We start from the raw sequence: 21,275 nt of genomic DNA, 5'->3' as shown, positions 1-21,275 counted from the left end.
AGCCAGTCTTTTCCTTTTCAGTCAGGAACACTCCTGACATGCTTATACGGAGACCATTGCTTTGCACTCCCTAATCATTCTGGAGACAGTCTGGCACCAAGAATACTAATATGTCTCAGAAATTATCCTTCAGATCGAAGACTGCTGGTCCAAATTGGTCAGAAAGACTTTAGGTTAAAAGAGAATTGTAGCACCTTAAAGACTAATGAGCTCTATTTGACATAGGTTTTCATATACTGCAGACCATTTCATCAGATTTGAAAAGCCAGCTAATGCAGCTAATGTCTGTGGAAAGAGATTAAAACAATAGTGCACCCTCTGTACTGGGAATGAAGAACAGCTGCAATTCTCTATTTGTACTCTTCAATCAAATACTGATTCAGATTCTGTATAAACCAGATTGACTAAGCATGGAGAGGAACTGTCAACATTTTGACACACCTGTCAACCATTTTCAAAGCTATAGTTAAGATTATATGGTGTACTCATCCTACCTTGTCTGGCTGTATATTCATTGTCTTCAATTAATCTTGCTAATCCAAAATCAGCAATCTTGCATATTAGACCATTTCCTACCAAGATGTTTGCAGAACGTAAGTCTCTGTGTATGTAATTCATCCTCTCAATGTAAGCCATCCCTGCAGCAACCTGTTAGATTTACAACACACAATGCACTTTGCTTAATACAGGATACACAACACTTTAACACTGAACTAATTATATAATTATTGATTCAAGATTTACCTGTGCTGCCATGTCCACTAAATTTGGCAATTTCAGGGCTCTTCCTTCTCCATCCTTTAAGAAATCTAACAAGCTCCCTGCAATGTAGCACACACAAAAAAGGATTTTGATATATTTTTAGATCCTATTAGAAGGGCAATATGTAGCAATGTTAATCAAATTTATAATAGTAATTATGAGTTACTATTCTGCCTCTGCAATGAACATATAACTTTAGAACTTGAAAATGCAATGGTAGTCTTTTGAAAGTGCAAGTCATAATACCTCCCTCTCTCCTAAATCACACAACTTCTGTACAGTTTGAGGTCATCATAGCACTTAATTACAAAATACAATCCAATAAAATGTACACAATTTACATAGGTAGAAATGACTGCTTAAGTTATGTGACGTATTACCCTGGGCCTAAATCCAATTGTTAATCCCAACTAGAGTAGATCTATTCAGTCAATGAAACTTATATAAGGATTTATCTATGAGTTATCCATTGATTTAATGGGTGTACTCTAACTGGCACTAACAACTGGATTTAGGTCCCACTTTTATACTCTGAAACCCAGTTTTTAAACAATGACACAGCTCAATATAAAACATTTCTCCTGAAACACTGAATTCAACATTCATCAAATTATTAAAACATGAACATGACATCATTTTGCAGTGTTAAACTGGGATAAAATTGCCAGAACATTTCATCATGTACTTATGGGCATGAAATCAACCAATAGTATCCTTTTAAAAATAGTAGTAGAATTGTCATTGTGCCTTGGTAATTATCTGCCATTAGCTGATATATATAAAAAGATCACAGATTCATAGAGGTGGAAGAGACCCCAAGAACTATCCAGTTCATGAGGAATACACAATCAAAGCACTCCTGCCATGACGAATACACAATCAAAGCACTTCTGGCTGATGGCCATCCAGCTTCTGTTTAAAAACCTCCAAAGAAGGAGACTCCACCACTCCCTGAGGCAGTGTGTTCCACAAATCAAGATACACAGATAATTGTTAAATATCATATATACTCGACTATAAGTCAAGAAATTTATGGTCAAAATTTGACCTCAAAAAATTGTGTTGAATTAAACATGGGTCAATGTGGGGACAGCCAGACTGGAGAGAAGGAGGAATGGTGGGATCTTCCCTTTGAAGCCTCTCCTCCGACCCTGGGCTTGAGAGAAGGAAAAAGGGTGGGCTCTCCTCCAACCTGGCAGTCTTCCTAAGATTTATGCTTGGCTTATCCACGAGTCGTGTCAGAGTCCATAATTTTGGCCTCAAAACTTGACCTCAACTTATACATGAGGTTGACTTATACTCGAGTATATACGGTATGTGATGTGTTGCTACTCTGACATCAAGAGGAGTTCCTTGTTTTGCTTTCACCAGAGGCCACCAATTCTTTTTTTGCTCAGCATGTCTTTCTCATAGCTTGTGAAGCACATTTTGAGAAAGGGAGAAGTGTAGGCCTTTCAGACAGAAACTGCCATTTTCATGTTATGTTTTCCCTAGGATGTATCAGATTTTCACTCATCAGAGTGACTCTCTACAGCTAACTCTAGCTCAAAATGGGTCAACACTATTCAGGAGACAAGGGCTGATATGTTTCCACAATGATCTTCTACTTTTGAGAGTGAATCAGATTGAACACAAGACATTCCTACAGGTGAAAAGGAGGCGGGGAGGACATTTTGGTCAGTCCTCCATCTGCCCCTATGCAGCCACAGTTCCCCTTCCAATTTTTTTCAAGTTGTTTCCTAACTTTCTGAGTTTCTGGGGATATAAGGAATGGAGGGGAGACTGGCAAAACTGACTCCCTCTCCTTTGTCCATGGAACATCAAGCCTATTCCACAGAACTGTAGACCAAAGAGAATTATTTTTGTCCATAAACAAAAATCATGCTCAGTAATGCAGCAGTAATAGAAACCCTTAAGGGCATGGGAGATTTCCCTAATAAATTTACTGTAGCTGCAGAAAAATACTGAAACAATATTATACTCTGTCTTTACAGCTTTTACTGTTAGTTTGCATAAAATCATGACAAACATAACAAAGAAAAATATTTCATATGATGAATCACTTTGTCTTAATATTTTTAAAAAGGTACCCACATTGCTAAGTCTTTAAAAAGAATTCTCCCCACCACCTAAGCAACATTTTGCCCAGACTGCTCATGAAGGTAATGCATTTTAAAGGTCAGTTGAGAATGCTTAGTTAAGCATTCCCTGATGGAGAAAGTGGCTAGATCACACCACAATGTCTGACCTCAGCAAATTCATGGAGCCAGGATTTAATTGCCTTAGGAGGTGGAAATCAATAGCCCTTTTCATTTCAGGAACCATAAGATGCAATAATAAATTTAAAAATTCAAGAGATAGTATTAAAGATATAGAGCCTGGTAGATTACAGAGCAGGTAGGAACCAGAGGAATTAAAATCACATTGTTTCAAAACTTGTCTTATATGAAATCACACAGAAGGTGAAAACAATAGGTTTGATAGGTTTCTAGTAACATACTAAAATCTGAATGTTGCACAAATATGGCACTCTTGAAATGGAAGGCAGGGAGGGATGGTTTCCCAAACCTTTAGAGCAGGCTTCAAAAGCCTGTTCGACCCTCCCCAATCTATTGACAGAAACTGCTTAATCTGCAGGACAGTTTAATGAGATCCCTTCTTATGTTCGCACAATAAATCGACTGAGAGATCAGAACACATATGCTAACCACGTTAGTCACTGAGCAATGTCTTAGGTGACTATGAAACGGCTTTTTATGATGGTTATCAGAGAAAAGATCAACACACACCTGAAGCAGATGGGCCAAAAGAATTGTGCCAGGACTGCGCTGGGACTGTACAGGCCCATTTCCAAAGCGGAGTGCTGCTGCAGTCCCAAACTAAGCCATCAGCAGGAATAGCTTTTAGCCACTCCTTTTTGTGATGGCTTTTCTGTGTTGGAGCACTCTTTGCATGGCTTCCGGTTGATTTGGGTGTGTCAATGGCATGCCATGCCCCAATGTGGCCTGAAGCTGGTACTTTATGCCCGTCTGCTTTAGGCCAAAGTTATTTGGCAGGGGTACAGCATGACTCATCTATTCACAGGACAAGTACCCACAGTTTCACGTACCTGTGTCTGAAAAAATATGGGCTCTCTGGACATTGGTAGCTCCTCCAGAGTGACTCTAAGGTCAATTTCTGCCAGAAATATCCATGATTTTCACTATCTGTGGTAAGTCTAGGAACATATCCCCTCATGGATACAGGGGTTGTACTGTACTTTAGCAGTAGTTCTCAGATTTTGATCCTCCAGGAATTTGGACTTCATCTGCCAGAAGCCCCAGCCTGCTTGACCAATGGTCAGGGTTTTTCAGAGCTTAAGTCCAACACTGACCAAATAAATTAAGAACAACTGATATACTTGCCATTCTGTCTTAGGGTGGGTTTGATGACAAAAAACAGATCTCTCCCACCTCCATGATATCACATACACAGTGAAATTGAGAGATTTCAAAGATATAGCATGTTAATCTGTAGAATCAGTATGTCGAGATATCTTGTACCACCTTTGAGACTAACTGAAAGAAAGAAGTTGCCAGCATCAGTTTCGTAGACTTCAGTCTACTTCCTCAGATGCTCAGATGATAATGAGGTTGTTGAGCTTGGAAACCCAGGTGCTTTAAGAATCTGATGTAAGAACCAAGCTATACATTCATTCTAGAAAATAAAAGAAGAGGATTGCCTCCACTGGTAATGTAATTATATAGAGTAAATTATAATGATGGGTGGGAGGAACAGTGTCCTAATAATACACAAATATTCACTACTTCACCTCTTTTATCTTGTACGTAATCTTTGATGACCTGAATTATGAATTTATACTTTAGAAACAAAGTGTAATATATAAAATTCCAGAGATCTCAAAGTACTGTTTAAACATAGGTCCTATCCTAAACAAACAAATGAAAGCAGATGTCATTCTGTAATCTATAAATGGTTGTTAGAAAATGCTCAGAGCAGTCCAAGAAATGATGCAGGAAATAATCTGATAAAAAAAGTGGACACACAATTAAAATTACATAACAAAAGCATCTGTTACTAGCAACATTTCAAAACAGTATCTTACAAATAGATCCTATCTTTGCTAGAATGTCACTCATAATGAAATGGGTATAAAAATGCAACTGTACTGATATATGGATTAGCAGAATGTGGACATCACTGTGCAAAAAGATTATATGGTCTGGTTCTTATTGGGTGCCAGAAATAACAGGGACAGGAAAACAGAAGTAATTTTAATGCTCTGGTGTCAGAAAATATTTACTGTTGTGAAGCAATAATATTCCAACCATGAAAATAATGCTCATTTTGGGGGGCGGGTGAGAATAAGATTTTTTTTTAGTTTATCCTGTGTGTATCTGCATAATTTCATTTACACTTCTGCTGTCTTATATGGGATATATGGGATACCACTTTATGATTTCTTTCTATAAATACATGCTTCAATCAAATCACATCAAATTAATTTGAAACAATTATCCATTAAAAGTTCATATTTACATGAAAAGGTATCCTGAAAATTTGTGATTCAAGACTGGAAAGCTGAATGAACAGTCATGGGCTATATCTGCACTGTAGAAATAATTTGACACTGCTTAAACTGTCATGGCTTAATGCTGTGGAATCCTGGGATTTATAGTTTGGTGGAGTACTAGAACATGCCAAGAGAAGGCTACACATCTCATAAAACTACAAATCCCAGAATGCCACAGCATTGAGCCATAACAGTTAACGTAGTGTCAAACTGCATTATTTCTGCAGTGTACATGCAGCCCTGGTTCACCCATGCATATAAAACAAGTCCGTTTCAGCCAACACTCCCGGAGCTTATTATGTTTATTATGAACAAAAAAACCTGAATTCTAATCCCCACTCATCCTCAAACTACCTGATGGTAACAGAAAGCAAATAGCAAATCTGACTCTCTAAACAATTAAATGACACTTTTAAAAAGAGGTTAAACAAAGCATAATAAACAAAGTCAAAATGCAAACAAATTAGAGACTTGCATTCATACTCTACAATCATTCAAAGCAAGAATAACTGTGTGTGTGTGTTAAATGCCCTTGAGTCAACCCTGATTTATGGCAACCTTGTGAATGAGACATCTCAAAGCCCCCATCTTTCATTGCTCTGCTTAGGTCTTGCAAATTCATGCCTGTGACTTCCCTGACTGAGGACGTTATCAGACAAGGGAAATCGGAAGTATAATCCAATGGCAATCCGAACGCAATCATGGGGTTTAATGTTATTGCGTGATAGACTACCACATGCAATTTCGGGCAATGGGAAGTCAGTCTGAACGCAATCATGGGATTTCACGTCTATCCATCTGGCATGTGCTCTTTCTCTCTTTCTGCTGCCCTCTACTTTCCTAGCATTATTGCCTTTTCTAGTGAGTTGTGCCATGATGCGTCCAAAATACAACAGCCTCAATTTGGTCATCTTGGCTTCCAGGGAGAGTTCAGGCTTGATCTGTTCAAGACCCCTAGAGCAGACATTTTCCCAAAATAGGTCTGTTGGCCTGCTATTTCTTACAGGAAAGTAATTGCCAATAGGGAAACATGCAGTGTAGAGACTCAAGCATAACATGCTCTTGTTGAATCAAATCCTCTATCAATTGCCCTGAGGGCTTGCGAAGGCAAGAATCAAGCTGGTGACATATGCTGGTGTAGTCTTTATGCATCTACACCTTTTTTTGGACACTGTCCTTCTTTGTGCAATGCTTCTTACTTTGGGTGCATAACAGCAGCCAGGGAAGCTCACAGGTATAACTCCCTCTCCTTGGCCATTGATAGGATGTGGAGACAGATGGGGAAGAAGGGGCAGCCTTATGTTTGAGTTGGAAGATGCTCTTTCTTCTTCTCCAGATGGGCAAGGACAGCTAGAATGTACCCAGGCACACCCCCACAGTCAATTAGCAGCTACAGGGACAGAGCTGCTCCCCAGAGCCCCGGGCAGCAGCTGTGCATCTAGGGAGGACATTAGGAAGAGGGAGGGTAAGTACCCTGGCAATCATGCATCTATAGAAATAATGCAGTCTGATGCCACTTTAAGTGAAGCCCCATCCTATGGAATCCTGGGATTTGTAGTTTTACAAGTTCTTTAGTCTGCCAAAGAATGCTAGTGCCTCACAAACTTACAAATCCCAGGATTGTGTAGGATGGAGCCATGCAGTTAAAGTGATGTCAAACTGCATTATTTCTACAATATAGGTGCACACAGAGACTTGTGCTCCACAAATGTGCTTATTGACTCTTGGTCAGAGGATCCATAACCTGGAAAATTTCCCTTTTTGGACAGTTGTACCTAGAATCTTATGCCCACTGGCCATGCTGGATAGGGAATTTTGGGTTTACTAGTTCCTAAAACAAAATCTTTTCATCTGTGACAGCACCACATTGGCAGGCAGTAATCACTTGATAGCAGTGTAAAATATAATAGTTGCTTGCTACTTTGTCAGGAGGGGACAGTGCATAAAGCAGGTGTATCTCCAGATGTTCAAGGTGTGAAACAGATGCCTTTGGATGTACTTTGGACATAAAGTGCAGTGTAGACTTTAGTGGACTGAAGTGGGGCTGGGAGAGATTCAGGTTCAAATACCCACTCTGCCATGAATTGCTATTGGTGACACTGAGCCTGTCATTTTCAGCCTTACTTAACTCCCAGAATTCTTAGGAAGATGCTGCACACTATTGTTGGTTCCTTAGAGGAATAGAACATGTAATGAATCAGTTACCTCAAAGGATAGTTTTGGGGATAAAAATGAGACATATGATACATATCAAGATCTTCAGAAAAAAACCCTTTTTAAAAAACAGTTGAACCAATAGCAGGTGCCTTAAGTTCAAAATGGAGAGACACAAAAGGATTATTGCACAAATATTCTCAGGGAATACCAGATGCTGTAGGTTATATTTCAGAAGAAGGCAAAGGCAAACTAGTTCTGATTATTCCTTGCCAGAGAAGACCCTGTGACATTCATGGGATGACCATAAGTCTACTGACGACTTGAAGGCACATACAGGCACATTTCAGTTAACAAAGCAGTGAACAGTGAACAGTAAACAGTGAAGCTCTTTTGGTGAAGGTCTTTTACATCCATCCAGCCCTTACTCCTCATCGTTTGACTAGATGGAAGGTTTTTTTTTTTTTTAAAAAACAACAACAACCAGCATTAGCATTGGGAAGACGGTCAAGGTGGGCTGAAGGAACACAGCCCTTCAGTGTTAGATTGCAGCACTGAAGTAAATGATGGAATAAAGCTTGAGCTGAGAAAGAGTGGGATATTACTCTAGTCAGTTCTACTGTAGCCTTCTGGACCCCCCCCCCCCCCACAACAGGTAAAATAAATAGCAACTGCCTCCAGCATCCCTTACTAAGAATATGTGAACAGCAAAACAGAGAAAAGGGGAGAGAGATAGGTCTCCCCCACTAATAAGCCCCAACGTGTTAAAGAGGCATAGATCTGTTACCATGTTCTGTATTCATAATCATTGCAGCAGATTTAGAGCCACCATACCCTATGCGTAAAGATGTAAACTTGTAATTATTAGTCTTTTATTTCCTTCAGTTCTATCACCCAGAGCTTGCCTTCAGAATTCAAGATTTTGGTACAAGGCATCAGAAATCTGTGCTAAGCAGTCATAAATAAGTTTCATCTGGGTCTTAAAAGACAATACAGACATATGGAAAGATGAATCTATTTAGCCAGGCTTTAAATATAAGGGGCAGACAAATGATTAATTCTGCAGCTAACATGGTTTAAACATGGTAGGAATTGAAGATAAAAATTCTTTGTATTGTGTATGATTTTTCTTTTTGTAATATTACTTTTACATCTTTATTAATAAAAAAAAAGTTTTTAAAAAATGTAGCAAGCACTTTTTGGGCTTGGAAAAGTTACCTTCTGGAGTTTCCGCTCTCAGAATTCCCAAATTGGGGGTATGAAGTCTAAAAAGTAACATTTCCAAGCTCTGAGCATTTCCTTTTACAAAAGAGAACTTCCCCCATATTCAGGAGCAGTTTAATAGTATGTTAAAGTATATACATAATATATAAGAAGCAGCAATTCTAACCTACCTTTACTCATATACTCTGTGACAATGTAGATAGGTTCCTCAGACACTACAGCATAAAGTTGGACCAGTTTGTCATGCTTCAGCTTCTTCATGATTTGAGCCTCTTCCAAGAATGATTCTGGGGACATTGTACCAGGCTTCAGGGTCTTTATTGCTACTTTAGTATTCCCATTCCAAGTACCTAAAAAACCCCCAATAAACCACCAATGCTGTCAGTGGAATCATGCCACACCTGCACAGATCATAAGACACTATTTATAATATTTTCAGCATTAGAGAATAGGAGTGGTAAACATCAGCATTTATAGAGACTGGAAAAGTTACTTTTTGAACTTCCATTTGGATCACCACTCTCAGAATCCCTCATCCAATATGGCTTCTTGGCTGCATAATTCTGAGAGGTTTACTATAGAAAAGTAACTTTTCCAAGCTCTGAGTAAGTGTGGTTTCTAAGAAGCTTTCAACACTAATGCAGCTGCAGAATCTTCATTAACCAGTGTAGTCATCTGGGCCTCTGCAACCAAACCACTATATTTTGGTGTTCTTCTTAGCATCAAGACCAATGTCAACAGCTGTTCAGTGGTAGCAGAAATGGTATTTTTGCATTTGTTTTCCAATTTGAGGCTGGGCAAAGATATAAAGGCTGGGAACAGACTGAGGGAATCAATTTTTCCATGTTGCTAACCTGCTTGCAAAATTCTCATATCTACTGTGGGTGTCACACTTGGGTACTTTGAATTTTTTAGTTTACACTATATTGCCCTTGGGAGACAATCTTCCATTGGCCATGGGGTGGCAGAGTACATCTCAACCAGGCTTCCCATGTACCCAGTGATGGGGAATTTCACTGCCATCCAAAGGACTGTCTGGGTGGAATTTGTCTGGGGACTCAGTTTTACTGTTGACTGTGAGGGAGGCCATATCCCATCACTGAAAGGGCTTCAATGCTTCCCTGCCAGGTACTATCTGCTCCATCATTTACCACCAATAAAGTTTATGTTATAGAGGTAACATGTGTCAGTGCTTGCACTGAAAGACCTCTTGGGGAGGCCTGGAGCTGGGAATATGTCAGTGAATTCTGGAACAAGACACTCAGTTAATGTCATCTAGATCTTTCCACTGTAGTTGCTAGAGGAATATGGGGAGCTACTTTTAAATATGCAGTTATAAATCTGAGTTATAAAGCTCAGTACACAGTATCGTAGTCCAAGCTACTTCACAGCTTAAACGTATCACTGAGATCCTTATAGAAAATTTATCAGTCTCTTTTATTAAGAGAGGCTCGGGTTCCTGAAGACCTTGACTAAAACAGCAAAATCTATTGGACTAAATTGTGCTGATTAATAGTTCAGTGCTAAAATTAGTTACACTTATTTGAGGGAAGTCATTAGAAGAGAAAAAGACTTCCTAAGAGTGGATGTTTATATACAGCTTTTGGCAAAACAGTACACAATACAGTATGCTATAGTTAAAAAAAATTAAAATACAGAGATAAGTTATTCATAGTCTTTTGTCCAAGCTAATTCTGCACTGAACCTGAAACTAAAACCATGGCAACAGCAGAATTCATACATCAGTTAAACAAAATGTGTTATGATGTTTTAATTACTTGCTATTGCTATTTATTTACAATGAAAAGCCATTTTTACTTATCCCTGAATTTTTTCTGTAGTGTTCTCAAATGAGACACACATTTATTTCTGAGACAAAAACAAATCATGGAATCATAGTAAATCAGTAAAGTGAGTCAGAAAAGCGATGATGTTCCTAGCATCTATATATTTTAAACCATTAATGTTGTATAACAAACAGTGCTTATACTCTGATAATGAGAAGACCAAGGGTGCTTCACAAAAGAACCACTGTGATAGGATGTATGTGTGTTACTGTAGGGCCTCTGTATTATACTAGGCTATCTGCAATCAGGAATAGAGGCAGCTACTTCCCTCATGACAACAATGTCTATTAGTATATTACTTTTATTTTTCTCCACACACATGTGGAAGCCATTTACTTATATGGGGAATAAAATAAAATAAAAGGGTGAATTTGAGAATACTCCTTGAATGTGAGATGAGCCTGTGCAATTTGACTTTCTTTTTTGTTTCTCTGGTATATGGGGCTATTTTTCATCTTATCTGTTGTAACCTGGTGAAAAGCCATTGACTTTATTCTAGGGAGAACAATAGTAACTACTGAGAAACTAGCCGTGACATAATATTTGGACAATCTCGGTCCAAGGTCCATTTCTTGGACCAGTTATAGAGTAGTGTGGTCTCTCTTAGAGATCCCACTCAAAGGTTATTTTCAAGTTTACCTCTTTATTTATATTTACTCCATATATTTCCCTCCATATGAATTATTTCCATATGTTTGCAGAAAAATAAAAAATACACAATTAGACGTTGTTGTGAGGGAAGTAGATGTTTCTATTCCTGAATGTACATAGCCTGGAGGTTCTTCACCCCCCCCCCCCCCCCACACCATCACAAGAGGCCTTTTGTGGGACACCTTTATTCTGAGGCTTGTCCAACAATAGGCTGTATAATAATTTTTTTTTAAAGGCAACATATGTCACTTGATTTTGAAATGGACTTTTTTCATGATGACTCTAGGTATGCATCCCAAACAGAACAGTTTTCGCTGCCTTACCACTCCACACTTCAGCGAAACAGCCCTGACCCAGCTTCTTTTCCAGAAACAATGAATCTCGTGCAACTTCCCATGCATCCTTAGACAATCCGACAGTTTGTGGAGTGTAATTCGATGCAATCTTAGTTAAGTTAAAACATAAACCATCAGCTTTCTCTACAGGAAATGAAATTGATAAAAGAAATACATATAATTCACATAGTTACTGCATGCATTAAGAAAGATGGAAGGTGTTTTTGACCTTCATTTGCCTGAGCTCAGATAACTTTTAGATAAAACCTTTGCATAACTAAAAAAATAGAATGTGTCAGTCTTGATTGTTAAGCTGAAGGTAATTTGTCAAGCCTGACAACTAAAGCCAGGAGTGCACAGGGGACTGGATTTATTTTCCCCCTTGTTTAATTATACAAGGTTTTGGAAGGAAAGGTTTTCAGCATCAGGAGTATGTTATTCTAAGTAATCAAACACATTTGCTCATTGATGCTGTTGGTCATGAGTCATTTTGTTTCCACATTCCATCTTCCACAGTCCTCCCCAAAACTGGGAGACAGTTAGAAAAAAATTTTTTCTCTGCATACCCATCCATACTTCCCCAAACTGCCCATTTCCCAGTCTCTTGATCAACTGTAGTGATTCTCGTGGAATTTCCCAGACATCTTTGGTTTTGACAGACAGATCAGTAAGCCTTGGCATTCCTTTATGACAAGGGACTACTAAGCGGCAGCAAAGACCTGCAGCTCTCTCTGATGAAGCAGAAGTGAAGCACAGGGGAAAGAAAAGAGTAACAAACATGAAACAAACACAGCAAGCAAGAAAAACACTGCTAGTAAACAAGTTGCTTCGTCTGTTAGCAGCATTCCAAAAAAGGGGGGGGGGGGAAAGGCTTGAAGATAAACACACTGCACATTTAAAACATTGGTTTCTGAAAATGTGTTTCAATACCTCCATATCAAAACCTCCATTTGTTAAACCTGTTCTTTCCAGTAAAAGAGTGGGTAAACCACTTCTCAGTTTATTCCTGTTATTCCAACAATTTGTATTGATGTGTAGGCAGTATAATGTAATAACAGTACATAGAGAAATCTTCTAGTACCTTTGAGACTAACTGAAAGAAAGGAGTTGGCGAAAGGAGTTGGCAGCATGAGCTTTCCTAGACTTAAGTCTGTTTCCTCAGATGCATTTGGATGTAATATAATAGTCATTTAAAACAGGTGTGGAAACCGTCGGACTGTTAATTTCAACAGCCCTAGGCAGCATAAGCAATTGTAAAGAATGATAATGGATGTAATCCAAAATCACGTAACAGTTCACAAAATTTCTACCACTGAAAAATATCTCAGTGATTCTTAATCCACTCTCCCACAATTTAATTTCTTGGACTTTAAATGGACTGGAATTTCAGGAAAGCATTTCATGTTGTGGCTTGTATTTAAAAAAAAAACAAAAAACAGGGATACCTCAGTTAACAAAAACTCTGACAAAGCTCTTTTTTAAAATATAAAGTCTTATTATAGGGTGCAGGCCAGTCCACATTTATCTACAATTTAGCTGGAAGGTGTTTGTTTGTTTATTAGCAACATTGCCATTGGAAGGATGATGAAGGAGGGCTAGAGAAAGACAAGCTTTCAGTGTTGGATTGCAACAACATGTCTACAGTAAACGATGCAATATAGCTTGATTTGAGAAAAAACTCTACTCTACTCTTGGTGATCCTACTGTAGCTGTGTGTGCTTACATATAACAGGCAAGGTAAACACCTGCTTCCAGAATAACTTACTGAACATGTGTGAAGAGCAAAACAGTAACAAAAGGGGAAAGCAGATTAGCCTGCCTCACCAGCTAACTTAAAAAAGAAAAAAACAACCAAGCAATCAACCAAATAAAACCAAACAAATGAAACAAACAAACTCTGGGGTATGATAAAACTCAGAATAAATAGATAAACCTCAGAATTTACAGTGAAGTTATACTCCTTTTACAATTGCTAAGTGTTGTATCATCACCAATGTTAACTAAAATAAGAGATAATCATTCATTTATTCATTTTTTTATTAATTTAATTTATATCCTGACCTCTTCTTGGCATGAAAACAAAGTACATCAATTTAATTTAATACTAATAAAGCACAATGTTAAAACAGGTTTAAATACATTTAAATCATCACAAAAATGGTAAAAGCACAGCACAGAACACCCCATTAAAAGATTCTTCTATCCCATGTGTTAAGAGCCAAAAGCCTGCCTAAATCAAAAGGTCTTTGTTGGCCTGCAGAAAGAAAGCACAGAAATGAACCTCCTGTGGCTGGGAGTGTCACAGCCTGAGAGCAGCTAGCCGGGATTCTCACTTAACCCAGGATCTGACAGCTCAATAAGAAAGAAAGAGATTCTAAATGACATGCTATACCTTTAATTTTGTGTGTTTTTGAACTGTAATAAGGGAAAGAAAACTGGGAGAGACTATGGATGGCTAGCAGCTGGTAAAGTAGAAAGCACTAAATGGTTGCCACTGAGAAACTAAGTGGAGAGAGAGGAGCCCTCCCTCTTTATCAGTGGGCATCTGTGAAAGACAGCTAAAACAGGCTGTGGCTCATGTAGGAGAGAACATGTGTCCTGCTGTTAAATTTTCTGCCTGGCTATATGTTCATGAGAGCACTGGCTATCGCCAAAGAGAATGATGCTGTCCTTTTGCCATTGGCATAGCACAGCACTAGTTTCCTCCTGCCTTGAATGGCCTTAACAGGCCTGTTGTTTTGCGAACTTCAGGAGAGAGTCTTTTCTCCATCCCACCCACCACTCTTCACAGGTATATCTGGTGGAAACATGGGAGAGGGCCTTCTCAGTGGCTGCCCCCAGATAGTGGAACTCCCTTCCCAGAGAGGCTAGGTTACTGCCATCTATAATATCCTTCCAGCAGCAGGCAAAACAAAACAAAACAAAACAAAAACTGTTTTGTCAGGTTTTGGGGAAAGATTTCTCATGAGGAAAGAGCTTTTAAAACTGCTCGGATTCCCAGTGATTGGGCGGTATATAAATAAATCCTATTATTGTTATTATTATTATTATTATTATTAATAATAATATGCTGTATTCCTCCCCCTAAATTTCTTTTTCTTCCTTTACTGGTAAACTTTTAAATGGCTTTGAATTCTAGAGATAGTTTATATTTTAACTTTTGTATGCTTTAATGATATGAACTTTTATCTGTCTGTGTTTTAACTACTGTAAGCCACCTTGAGTGTCAGTGCTGAGAAAAGCAGAATCATAACTGAGTTGGAAGAGACCAGAAGTAGTAACAGTAATAATAATACTTCAGGTGCTGACCAGAGGTAGCTATCTACTGCTCTCCATCCTAACTCATGTTCACATCTTGCCTTGAAACAGCTAGCCCACTCACTATCCTGATAGCGCTGCAGAACCCATGGAATTGCACTGAAGCAACAGATTTTCTTTCTTTGTAAAAAAAAAAAAATCTGCCTTGGATAACAGTTCCAGCACTAGACCAGCAAAAGAGTGGAGGCAAGAAGCAACAAATAATTATCATACAAGAGGCTTAATGTAGATGGAATAAACAGACCTTAGGATCAAAATGGAGTGTTTTGACACAAAAGGGAACAGGGAGGCAGTGCATGAGAGTTATATGAAGTGTTTATTAGTGCTTTAAAAAAAGTAGAGGCATTAAATTTGAAGCACACTTCTCTAATTAGCACAGCATTGGGCCAGATGTAGTGAGAAGGTCAGTATTTCTTTTGTAGAGTTGACTTAAATATAGCAGAAAAAGATGAGTAATGTTAGGAACAGAAATAAAAATATGCAGTAATAATCCCAAAAAGATACATTTTTATTATAGTTTATAAAACATTTAAATACTGAACAAATCACATTAGACACTGTTATAGCTAGGCTACAGTAGAATTACCATGTGAAATACATTTTAAAAAAAAGGTTTTGAAAGGACATTTTGTAGATAAGAAATTCTAATGTTTTTAGAATACTGTGTGCATGCACTTGCATAAATGCACACACACACACAAAATGGAAAAGCTAGTTTTAAAAAGTAATACATATACTGTATAATGCAAACTATAGACATAGGAAATCCTACATTTGGTTGACTGTAATCATATTATGTTAAGCCAAAAATGTAAGTTTTTTTTAAAAAAAAAGCCTCAGCAATTTTTTTTTAAATAATCAAACTTTTAAAAAGATTAATATTCCACACATACTTAATGAATGAAAACTATTTCATGTTTTATAAATTAAAATATTTTGAGACTGTTTCTTCAAATAGATATTCAAGTAGTAAAGGCAAAGAAAACCAAAATGGTCATGTGAAATAAAATATTGTAAAACTTGTCTCAGAATGGAAAGGAGATAACCGTCAACTGAAATGTCGAGGACCTGGCATAACAGTCGAGGGCTGCAGAAATAATCCACTTTGACACCACTTTAACTGCCATGTTTCAGTGCTACAGAATTCTGGGAATTGTAGTTTCTTGTGGCACCAGACCTCTCTGACAATGAAGACTCAATGTACCATAACTGGGTTTGTGATTTTACTCAGCTGTCCCTTGTTGGGGAGAGGGATCTGCATTACATAGTCTGTGTGGATATTGGTTAGCCAAAATTTGCAAAAACCCCATGGATTTCAAGGGCTGAGTGAGCTATAATACTTTCTAAGGCAATCAGAGGAAATATATACAACCAAAGTGACTTCTTTGTAGCAGAAAGGAAATGAAATCCAGCTAGGATTATCAAGTCAATCTAGCCATTGTGAAGAGCACAGTTGTGTTTTAAACCTACATCTGCTGAATGTGTACATCAATATTTCTATAAATGTATTTCTTAGAATGATTCCTATAAATACATTGTTCATAGAAATGTGTTTCTTGTACATTATTTCTTTCTTAGAAAGAACAGCTTCTGGAAAGTATTTATTGCAACAAATTAAGCCAGTTAGGGATATGAGGGAAATGAATAGGACATTTAAAATATTAGGGAACTGGTAGATGACAACACTCTCTCTGCTACTATTAGAATGAAATGCCTTCAAGCTCTTGGAGACTCTAAAATTTGGATCAGGATATAGAGTGAATATGAATTTGGAGACACTCAAGATGAAATCCTTGATATGAAAACTAAAGTCTAAACTGAAATCGTGTGTATAAAATATACATATGTGCATTACATTAAAAGATAGAGGGAAACAATGCATGGTCAATGTCATGTGTTCTTTATGGCTTTACATGGCACTTGTGTAATGAATGAATAACACAGCAAAAATGCTTAAAGGCTTCTATGGTTTTTTTGTTAAAGAAAATAGTATGTAACATTCATAGATTTTCTTCCTTAATAGTTTTCATAAAGACCAATAGAAAATATATGTATCAAATTCTTTAACATTTTCTACAGAAAAAAGTGGAATAGATGCTTTCTTATTTTAAAATAATGTAGAACATTTTCTAGATATTTAATTGCAAAATTACCTGAATAATGCTGAACAAGTTGTTGAAGCGTTTCAAACTGTGCCCTAGTTGTAATATAATAGCCCCCATTGTCAAGTTTTCTAATTTTATAATGTTTAACATGATCTCCTTTCACATCATCCCAGTCACGAATAGACAACGAATAGGCACCTATTTAGCAAACCAAAATAAAATAGAGATAAGATATTGTTTTACTGAAACTGAAAATAATTCAGATTCCTTTGATAGCATGTTATAGTTTAAAGAAAAACAGGGCTGCCCTGTTTATTTATTAAAATATTTAAATCCCACAATGTAGTTAAAGATCTCAGGGTAGCATATAATTAATAAAATTCAATAAAATAACGCAATCTAAAAAATTGAAGCAGTTTATCACATTTTAAAACAAGTCAATAAGCAAAATAAACTCACAGCCTGAAAATCAAACTATGACCTCCCTTGACAAATGTTAACAGTTTATAGCTTTGAAAATAATCACTAGCATGTTGAAATTAAATAGGTAACATAAAGGCAATCAGTTCAATTCCTTTAAATCTTGTGTAATGTGGTTGTTATACAGGGATAACAACATTTATTTATAACACCCTAGGATAGGATTGGCTAGCATTCCTTTATCTTCCTTTTTAAATCTTCCTCGTCTTTATTTTTCCAGAATTCCATAATTCTTACAAGTCAGCCTAAATAACTGCAGCTACTTTTCTCCATTCAAGAAAACAGTTTAGTGATGGCAAACTTAAACCAGTGCAAAAACCAGTGCAAAAGTAATGAACTGAACATGTTGATTACTCATTAACAATTCATGTTTGTCTTAAATGTAGCACTCAGCTATTACAGGGGAAAAAAATCAATGCCCATTTTAAAGTTTTCATTCTGTTTGAAACTGGCTTAACATTCTGTTTAGCTTCAACTTTTTATTTTGCTCATCAGTTAAACAGAGCCATACTACCTTTGGTGGTTTCACTCTCACGAATCAAGAAGGTTCCACGTGGGTTTCCAAATGATAGCAACTGCCTCTCAGCATCCTTTCGTCCAAGTTTGCCAAAATACCATCTAAGCAAAAATACCAGTAAATTACATTTTACACCTTAGACCAAAGAATGGTATGGTTCTTCTGTCTGGGATAGTTGTTCTCTTCCACTAAGCATGGAGGTTTGAAGGGATCTTGGAAACTAAGCAGGCTCAGCTTTTGTTAGTACTTGGTTGGGAGACTGCCAGTGAACACCAGGTTCTGTAGGTTATATTTCAGAGGAAGGAACTGGCAAAACCACATCTGAGCTTTCCTTGCCTAAAAAAGCCCCATGTAATTCATGGCGCCACCATAAATTGACAGGTGACTTGAAGGCACATCCACACACACACAATTGGGATTGATCCTTGAATTTAGGCCTGATGTTTCTTTGTTCATATTTTTTGGTTTTGTCTTTATTTGATGTAATGGTTTTGTGGGTGTGCATGTAATTACAGGCTCTTGAAGGCACATGTACACACACATGCACACATACACATATTGAATGGTGAGAGAATCAGCGATATTTGCTTAGCCAACAGGATCAAACCAATCCTAGTAATCAATGAGGTGACAGATGTTACAGCCAGATCATCTTCACAAAGATGTGCCAGCTCTGTGAGGTTAGGATGAGGTGCAAGTTTTTTGCTATCAAGATCTTAGCTCCCCCCAGATCTCAGAGATCTGTCAACAGTGAAACCTTCCAGCAGAACTTCTCTACTAGTTAAGATCTTTTGAGAGGAGAGCCAAAAAAAGAGAGGAGAAGGGGTAGGGTGAGGTAAGGACTATGTAAAACAAATCCATCTCAAAGATAGCCCTAAATTATTTTCAACATTCAAGACTGCAAGATGTTTGGATTCAGCATTGCTTCAGATTATTTAGTGTTGCTTTATCTGGCCTTTGGTCATTTTCACTATTTAGGGATAAATTCTAAAACTGCTATAGGTGCACTTACCTGGAAATAACCCCCAGTAATCTCAGCCAACTGTATTTTTGAAGAGATGTAGAATCATAGAATCTTAGAGTTGGAAGAGACCACTAGGGCCATCCAGTCCAACCCCCTGCCATGCAGGAAATCCAAATCAAAGCATCCCTGACAGATGGCCATCCAGCCTCTGTTTAAAGACCTCCAAGGAAGGAGACTCTATCACCTTCCGAGGAAGTGCATTCCACTGCCGAACAGCCCTTACTGTCAGGAAGTTCCTCCTAATGTTCAGGTGGAATCTCTTTTCCTGTAGCTTGCATCCATTGTTCCGGGTCCTGTTCTCTGGAGCAGCAGAAAACAAGCTTGCTCCCTCCTGTGTGCAAGATTAAGCTATTATTTTGATTTTATTGGTGCTTGCATGGAAACTTTAGCGTGCACCGTGCTTGCACCTTGCTAGGGTTACGGGACCACGCAGCAACTGCACAGTCCCTATCCCTAGCACGTACTGGCGGTGGCATAATGGTGGTGCCCCGTGTACATGGGTGCCGTCATTATGATGTAATGGACGCATAGTGTCGGCACGTTGCGTCACCCCAGTTATGTCACAAGTGCGCCAATTGCCCAATCGGATATAACTGGCGCGGCGCAGCAGAAAAAGAACCTGCCTTTTGCAGGTTCTTTTTCCTGTGGAGGGAAGCCACATGGTTTGGCGGCTGCAGCTTCCCTCCGCAGGAAAAAAGGCCGCTGCCACTCCGGATAAAACCCCAAGTATGTACCAGGCCTTAATTTTTAAAAATGCAGGGATATTCTCTTTAACATCTACATTTAAAACTGTGGTTGTGACACCTAAAGATGTACATTGCTGGACTTGTCCTTATTCACAGAAGTGTTATTCATAGTGTTAGAAGAGACTGCAAGGGAAATCCAGTCCAACTCCCTACCATACAAGAATACACAATCAAACCACTCCTGACAGATGGCCATCCAGGCTCTGCTTAAAAATATTATGTATTTAGTTCCAGCCAGATAGCCTGTACAAAAGATAGGCACTTTTCCTTCTGTACTTACATGCCAGATACAACATAAGGATATCTACCAACCTCATGAAAAAGTCTGCATTGTTCTGATTTAACCTGTTACGAATAGGTTCCCCTCTCTTTCCCCACCACTTAATTACCCATTTCTCTATCAGTACAGCTGCAAAAAAGAAAAAGAAAAGAAAAGAAAGAAGAAAGAAAAGAGAAGAAAGAAAAAACAAATCTATTGTTACACTCCTTGAAAAGCCCCACAATTAATCATGCACAAATCTCTTGTACTTCCTTTAGGCATGGAATTAAAATAGCTTTCATAACATTAAAAGAAAAACATACTCCTCAGCTTGTATGGAGTCAACTGGAGCAACATAATTACTGGGAATATAACCAGTTTCTCCTGTAGTCAAAGAACGGGCTTCCCACCAGTCGCCTTCCCTGCAAAACAAGACGAAAAATTAGAAGAAAATTTCCCACTCGATGTAACATTACATATCTTAACTATTACAGATGCAGCTTCCCCCACCCTTCATTATAGGTTCATTCTGTCTTTTTTAAAAAATATATACCATTGGTGGATTCATAATTCAAAGGAAGTAACAATAGGAAGTGGCATTTGGTAACAATGGGATAGCTAAATGTCTGCTGAATCCATTTATTGCTCTGTATTTTGAAACTGCTGCCTGCATATGCCACTAGATGGAGATATTTTATCACATCCATAAACACTGTAGCCCATGCTATCCAACGAGGGGCTTTTCTGAAAGAGATCATTTGTTTGTATTGCTGTACTGCTGCATTTTGAACAGTTTTCCTCTCTTTTTAAAGAATGTGTCAGTAAGTGTGGTTTCAGTAGCTGTAACAACAAGATGCACACATGTACAAGGCCAAGAAGCTTTGAAAGCCCCCATGTTTAAAAGGCTACTTTGCATGCCAGTAGAAAGGATCACAGAAAGGGAAATTGACAGAGAAGCTCTATCATACGAATGGGAGCTCATAGGCATGGCATTGTGACAATTTCACTAGAATAAGAAGGTGACAGTCTTCCAACACATTTCTTGAAAGAAGAGTACTGCAAAGCCTTTTATTTCTCCTAATATTAGAACAGTCACTAATAAACACTGGTATAAAATGGGTACTGTAGTCTAATTTTGTGTAATATAGATTCAAGCAGTGCAATCTTGGGATTTATTTTCTACACAATGGGACTCCCTTACTTTACCTTCTAAAAATATCTCAGTAAAACCACAAAGGGCTGGCAATATGCTCAATGCCTGGTTCCAAGCCTTAAGGTCC

General features: G+C 38.0%; 1 protein-coding gene across 2 annotated transcripts in view; it reads right to left on the bottom strand.

The window, feature by feature from the left end:
* FYN (FYN proto-oncogene, Src family tyrosine kinase) overlaps positions 1-21,275 on the bottom strand; it is a 117,377-nt gene that overhangs the window by 12,629 nt on the left and 83,473 nt on the right. The window contains exons 5-11 of one of the 2 annotated variants that reach the window (XM_089530553.1): positions 20,319-20,417; positions 17,964-18,067; positions 17,018-17,167; positions 11,535-11,690; positions 8,884-9,063; positions 745-821; positions 495-648 (exon numbers count right to left, since the gene is read on the bottom strand). In XM_089530553.1, the coding sequence (XP_089386679.1) occupies positions 495-648; positions 745-821; positions 8,884-9,063; positions 11,535-11,690; positions 17,018-17,167; positions 17,964-18,067; positions 20,319-20,417 (920 nt within the window). The remainder of the gene's footprint in view (positions 1-494; positions 649-744; positions 822-8,883; positions 9,064-11,534; positions 11,691-17,017; positions 17,168-17,963; positions 18,068-20,318; positions 20,418-21,275) is intronic. The other variant, XM_089530554.1, reaches the window with a different exon arrangement.

This window comes from Sceloporus occidentalis, unplaced genomic scaffold (genome assembly GCF_023333645.1).
Source record: "Sceloporus occidentalis isolate IW3139 unplaced genomic scaffold, rSceOcc1.0.p SCAF_6, whole genome shotgun sequence".
In the NCBI taxonomy this organism is placed as follows: Eukaryota; Metazoa; Chordata; class Lepidosauria; order Squamata; family Phrynosomatidae; genus Sceloporus; species Sceloporus occidentalis.
The sequence above is the reverse complement of the archived record's forward strand: the minus strand, read 5'-3'. Positions and strand labels throughout refer to the sequence as shown.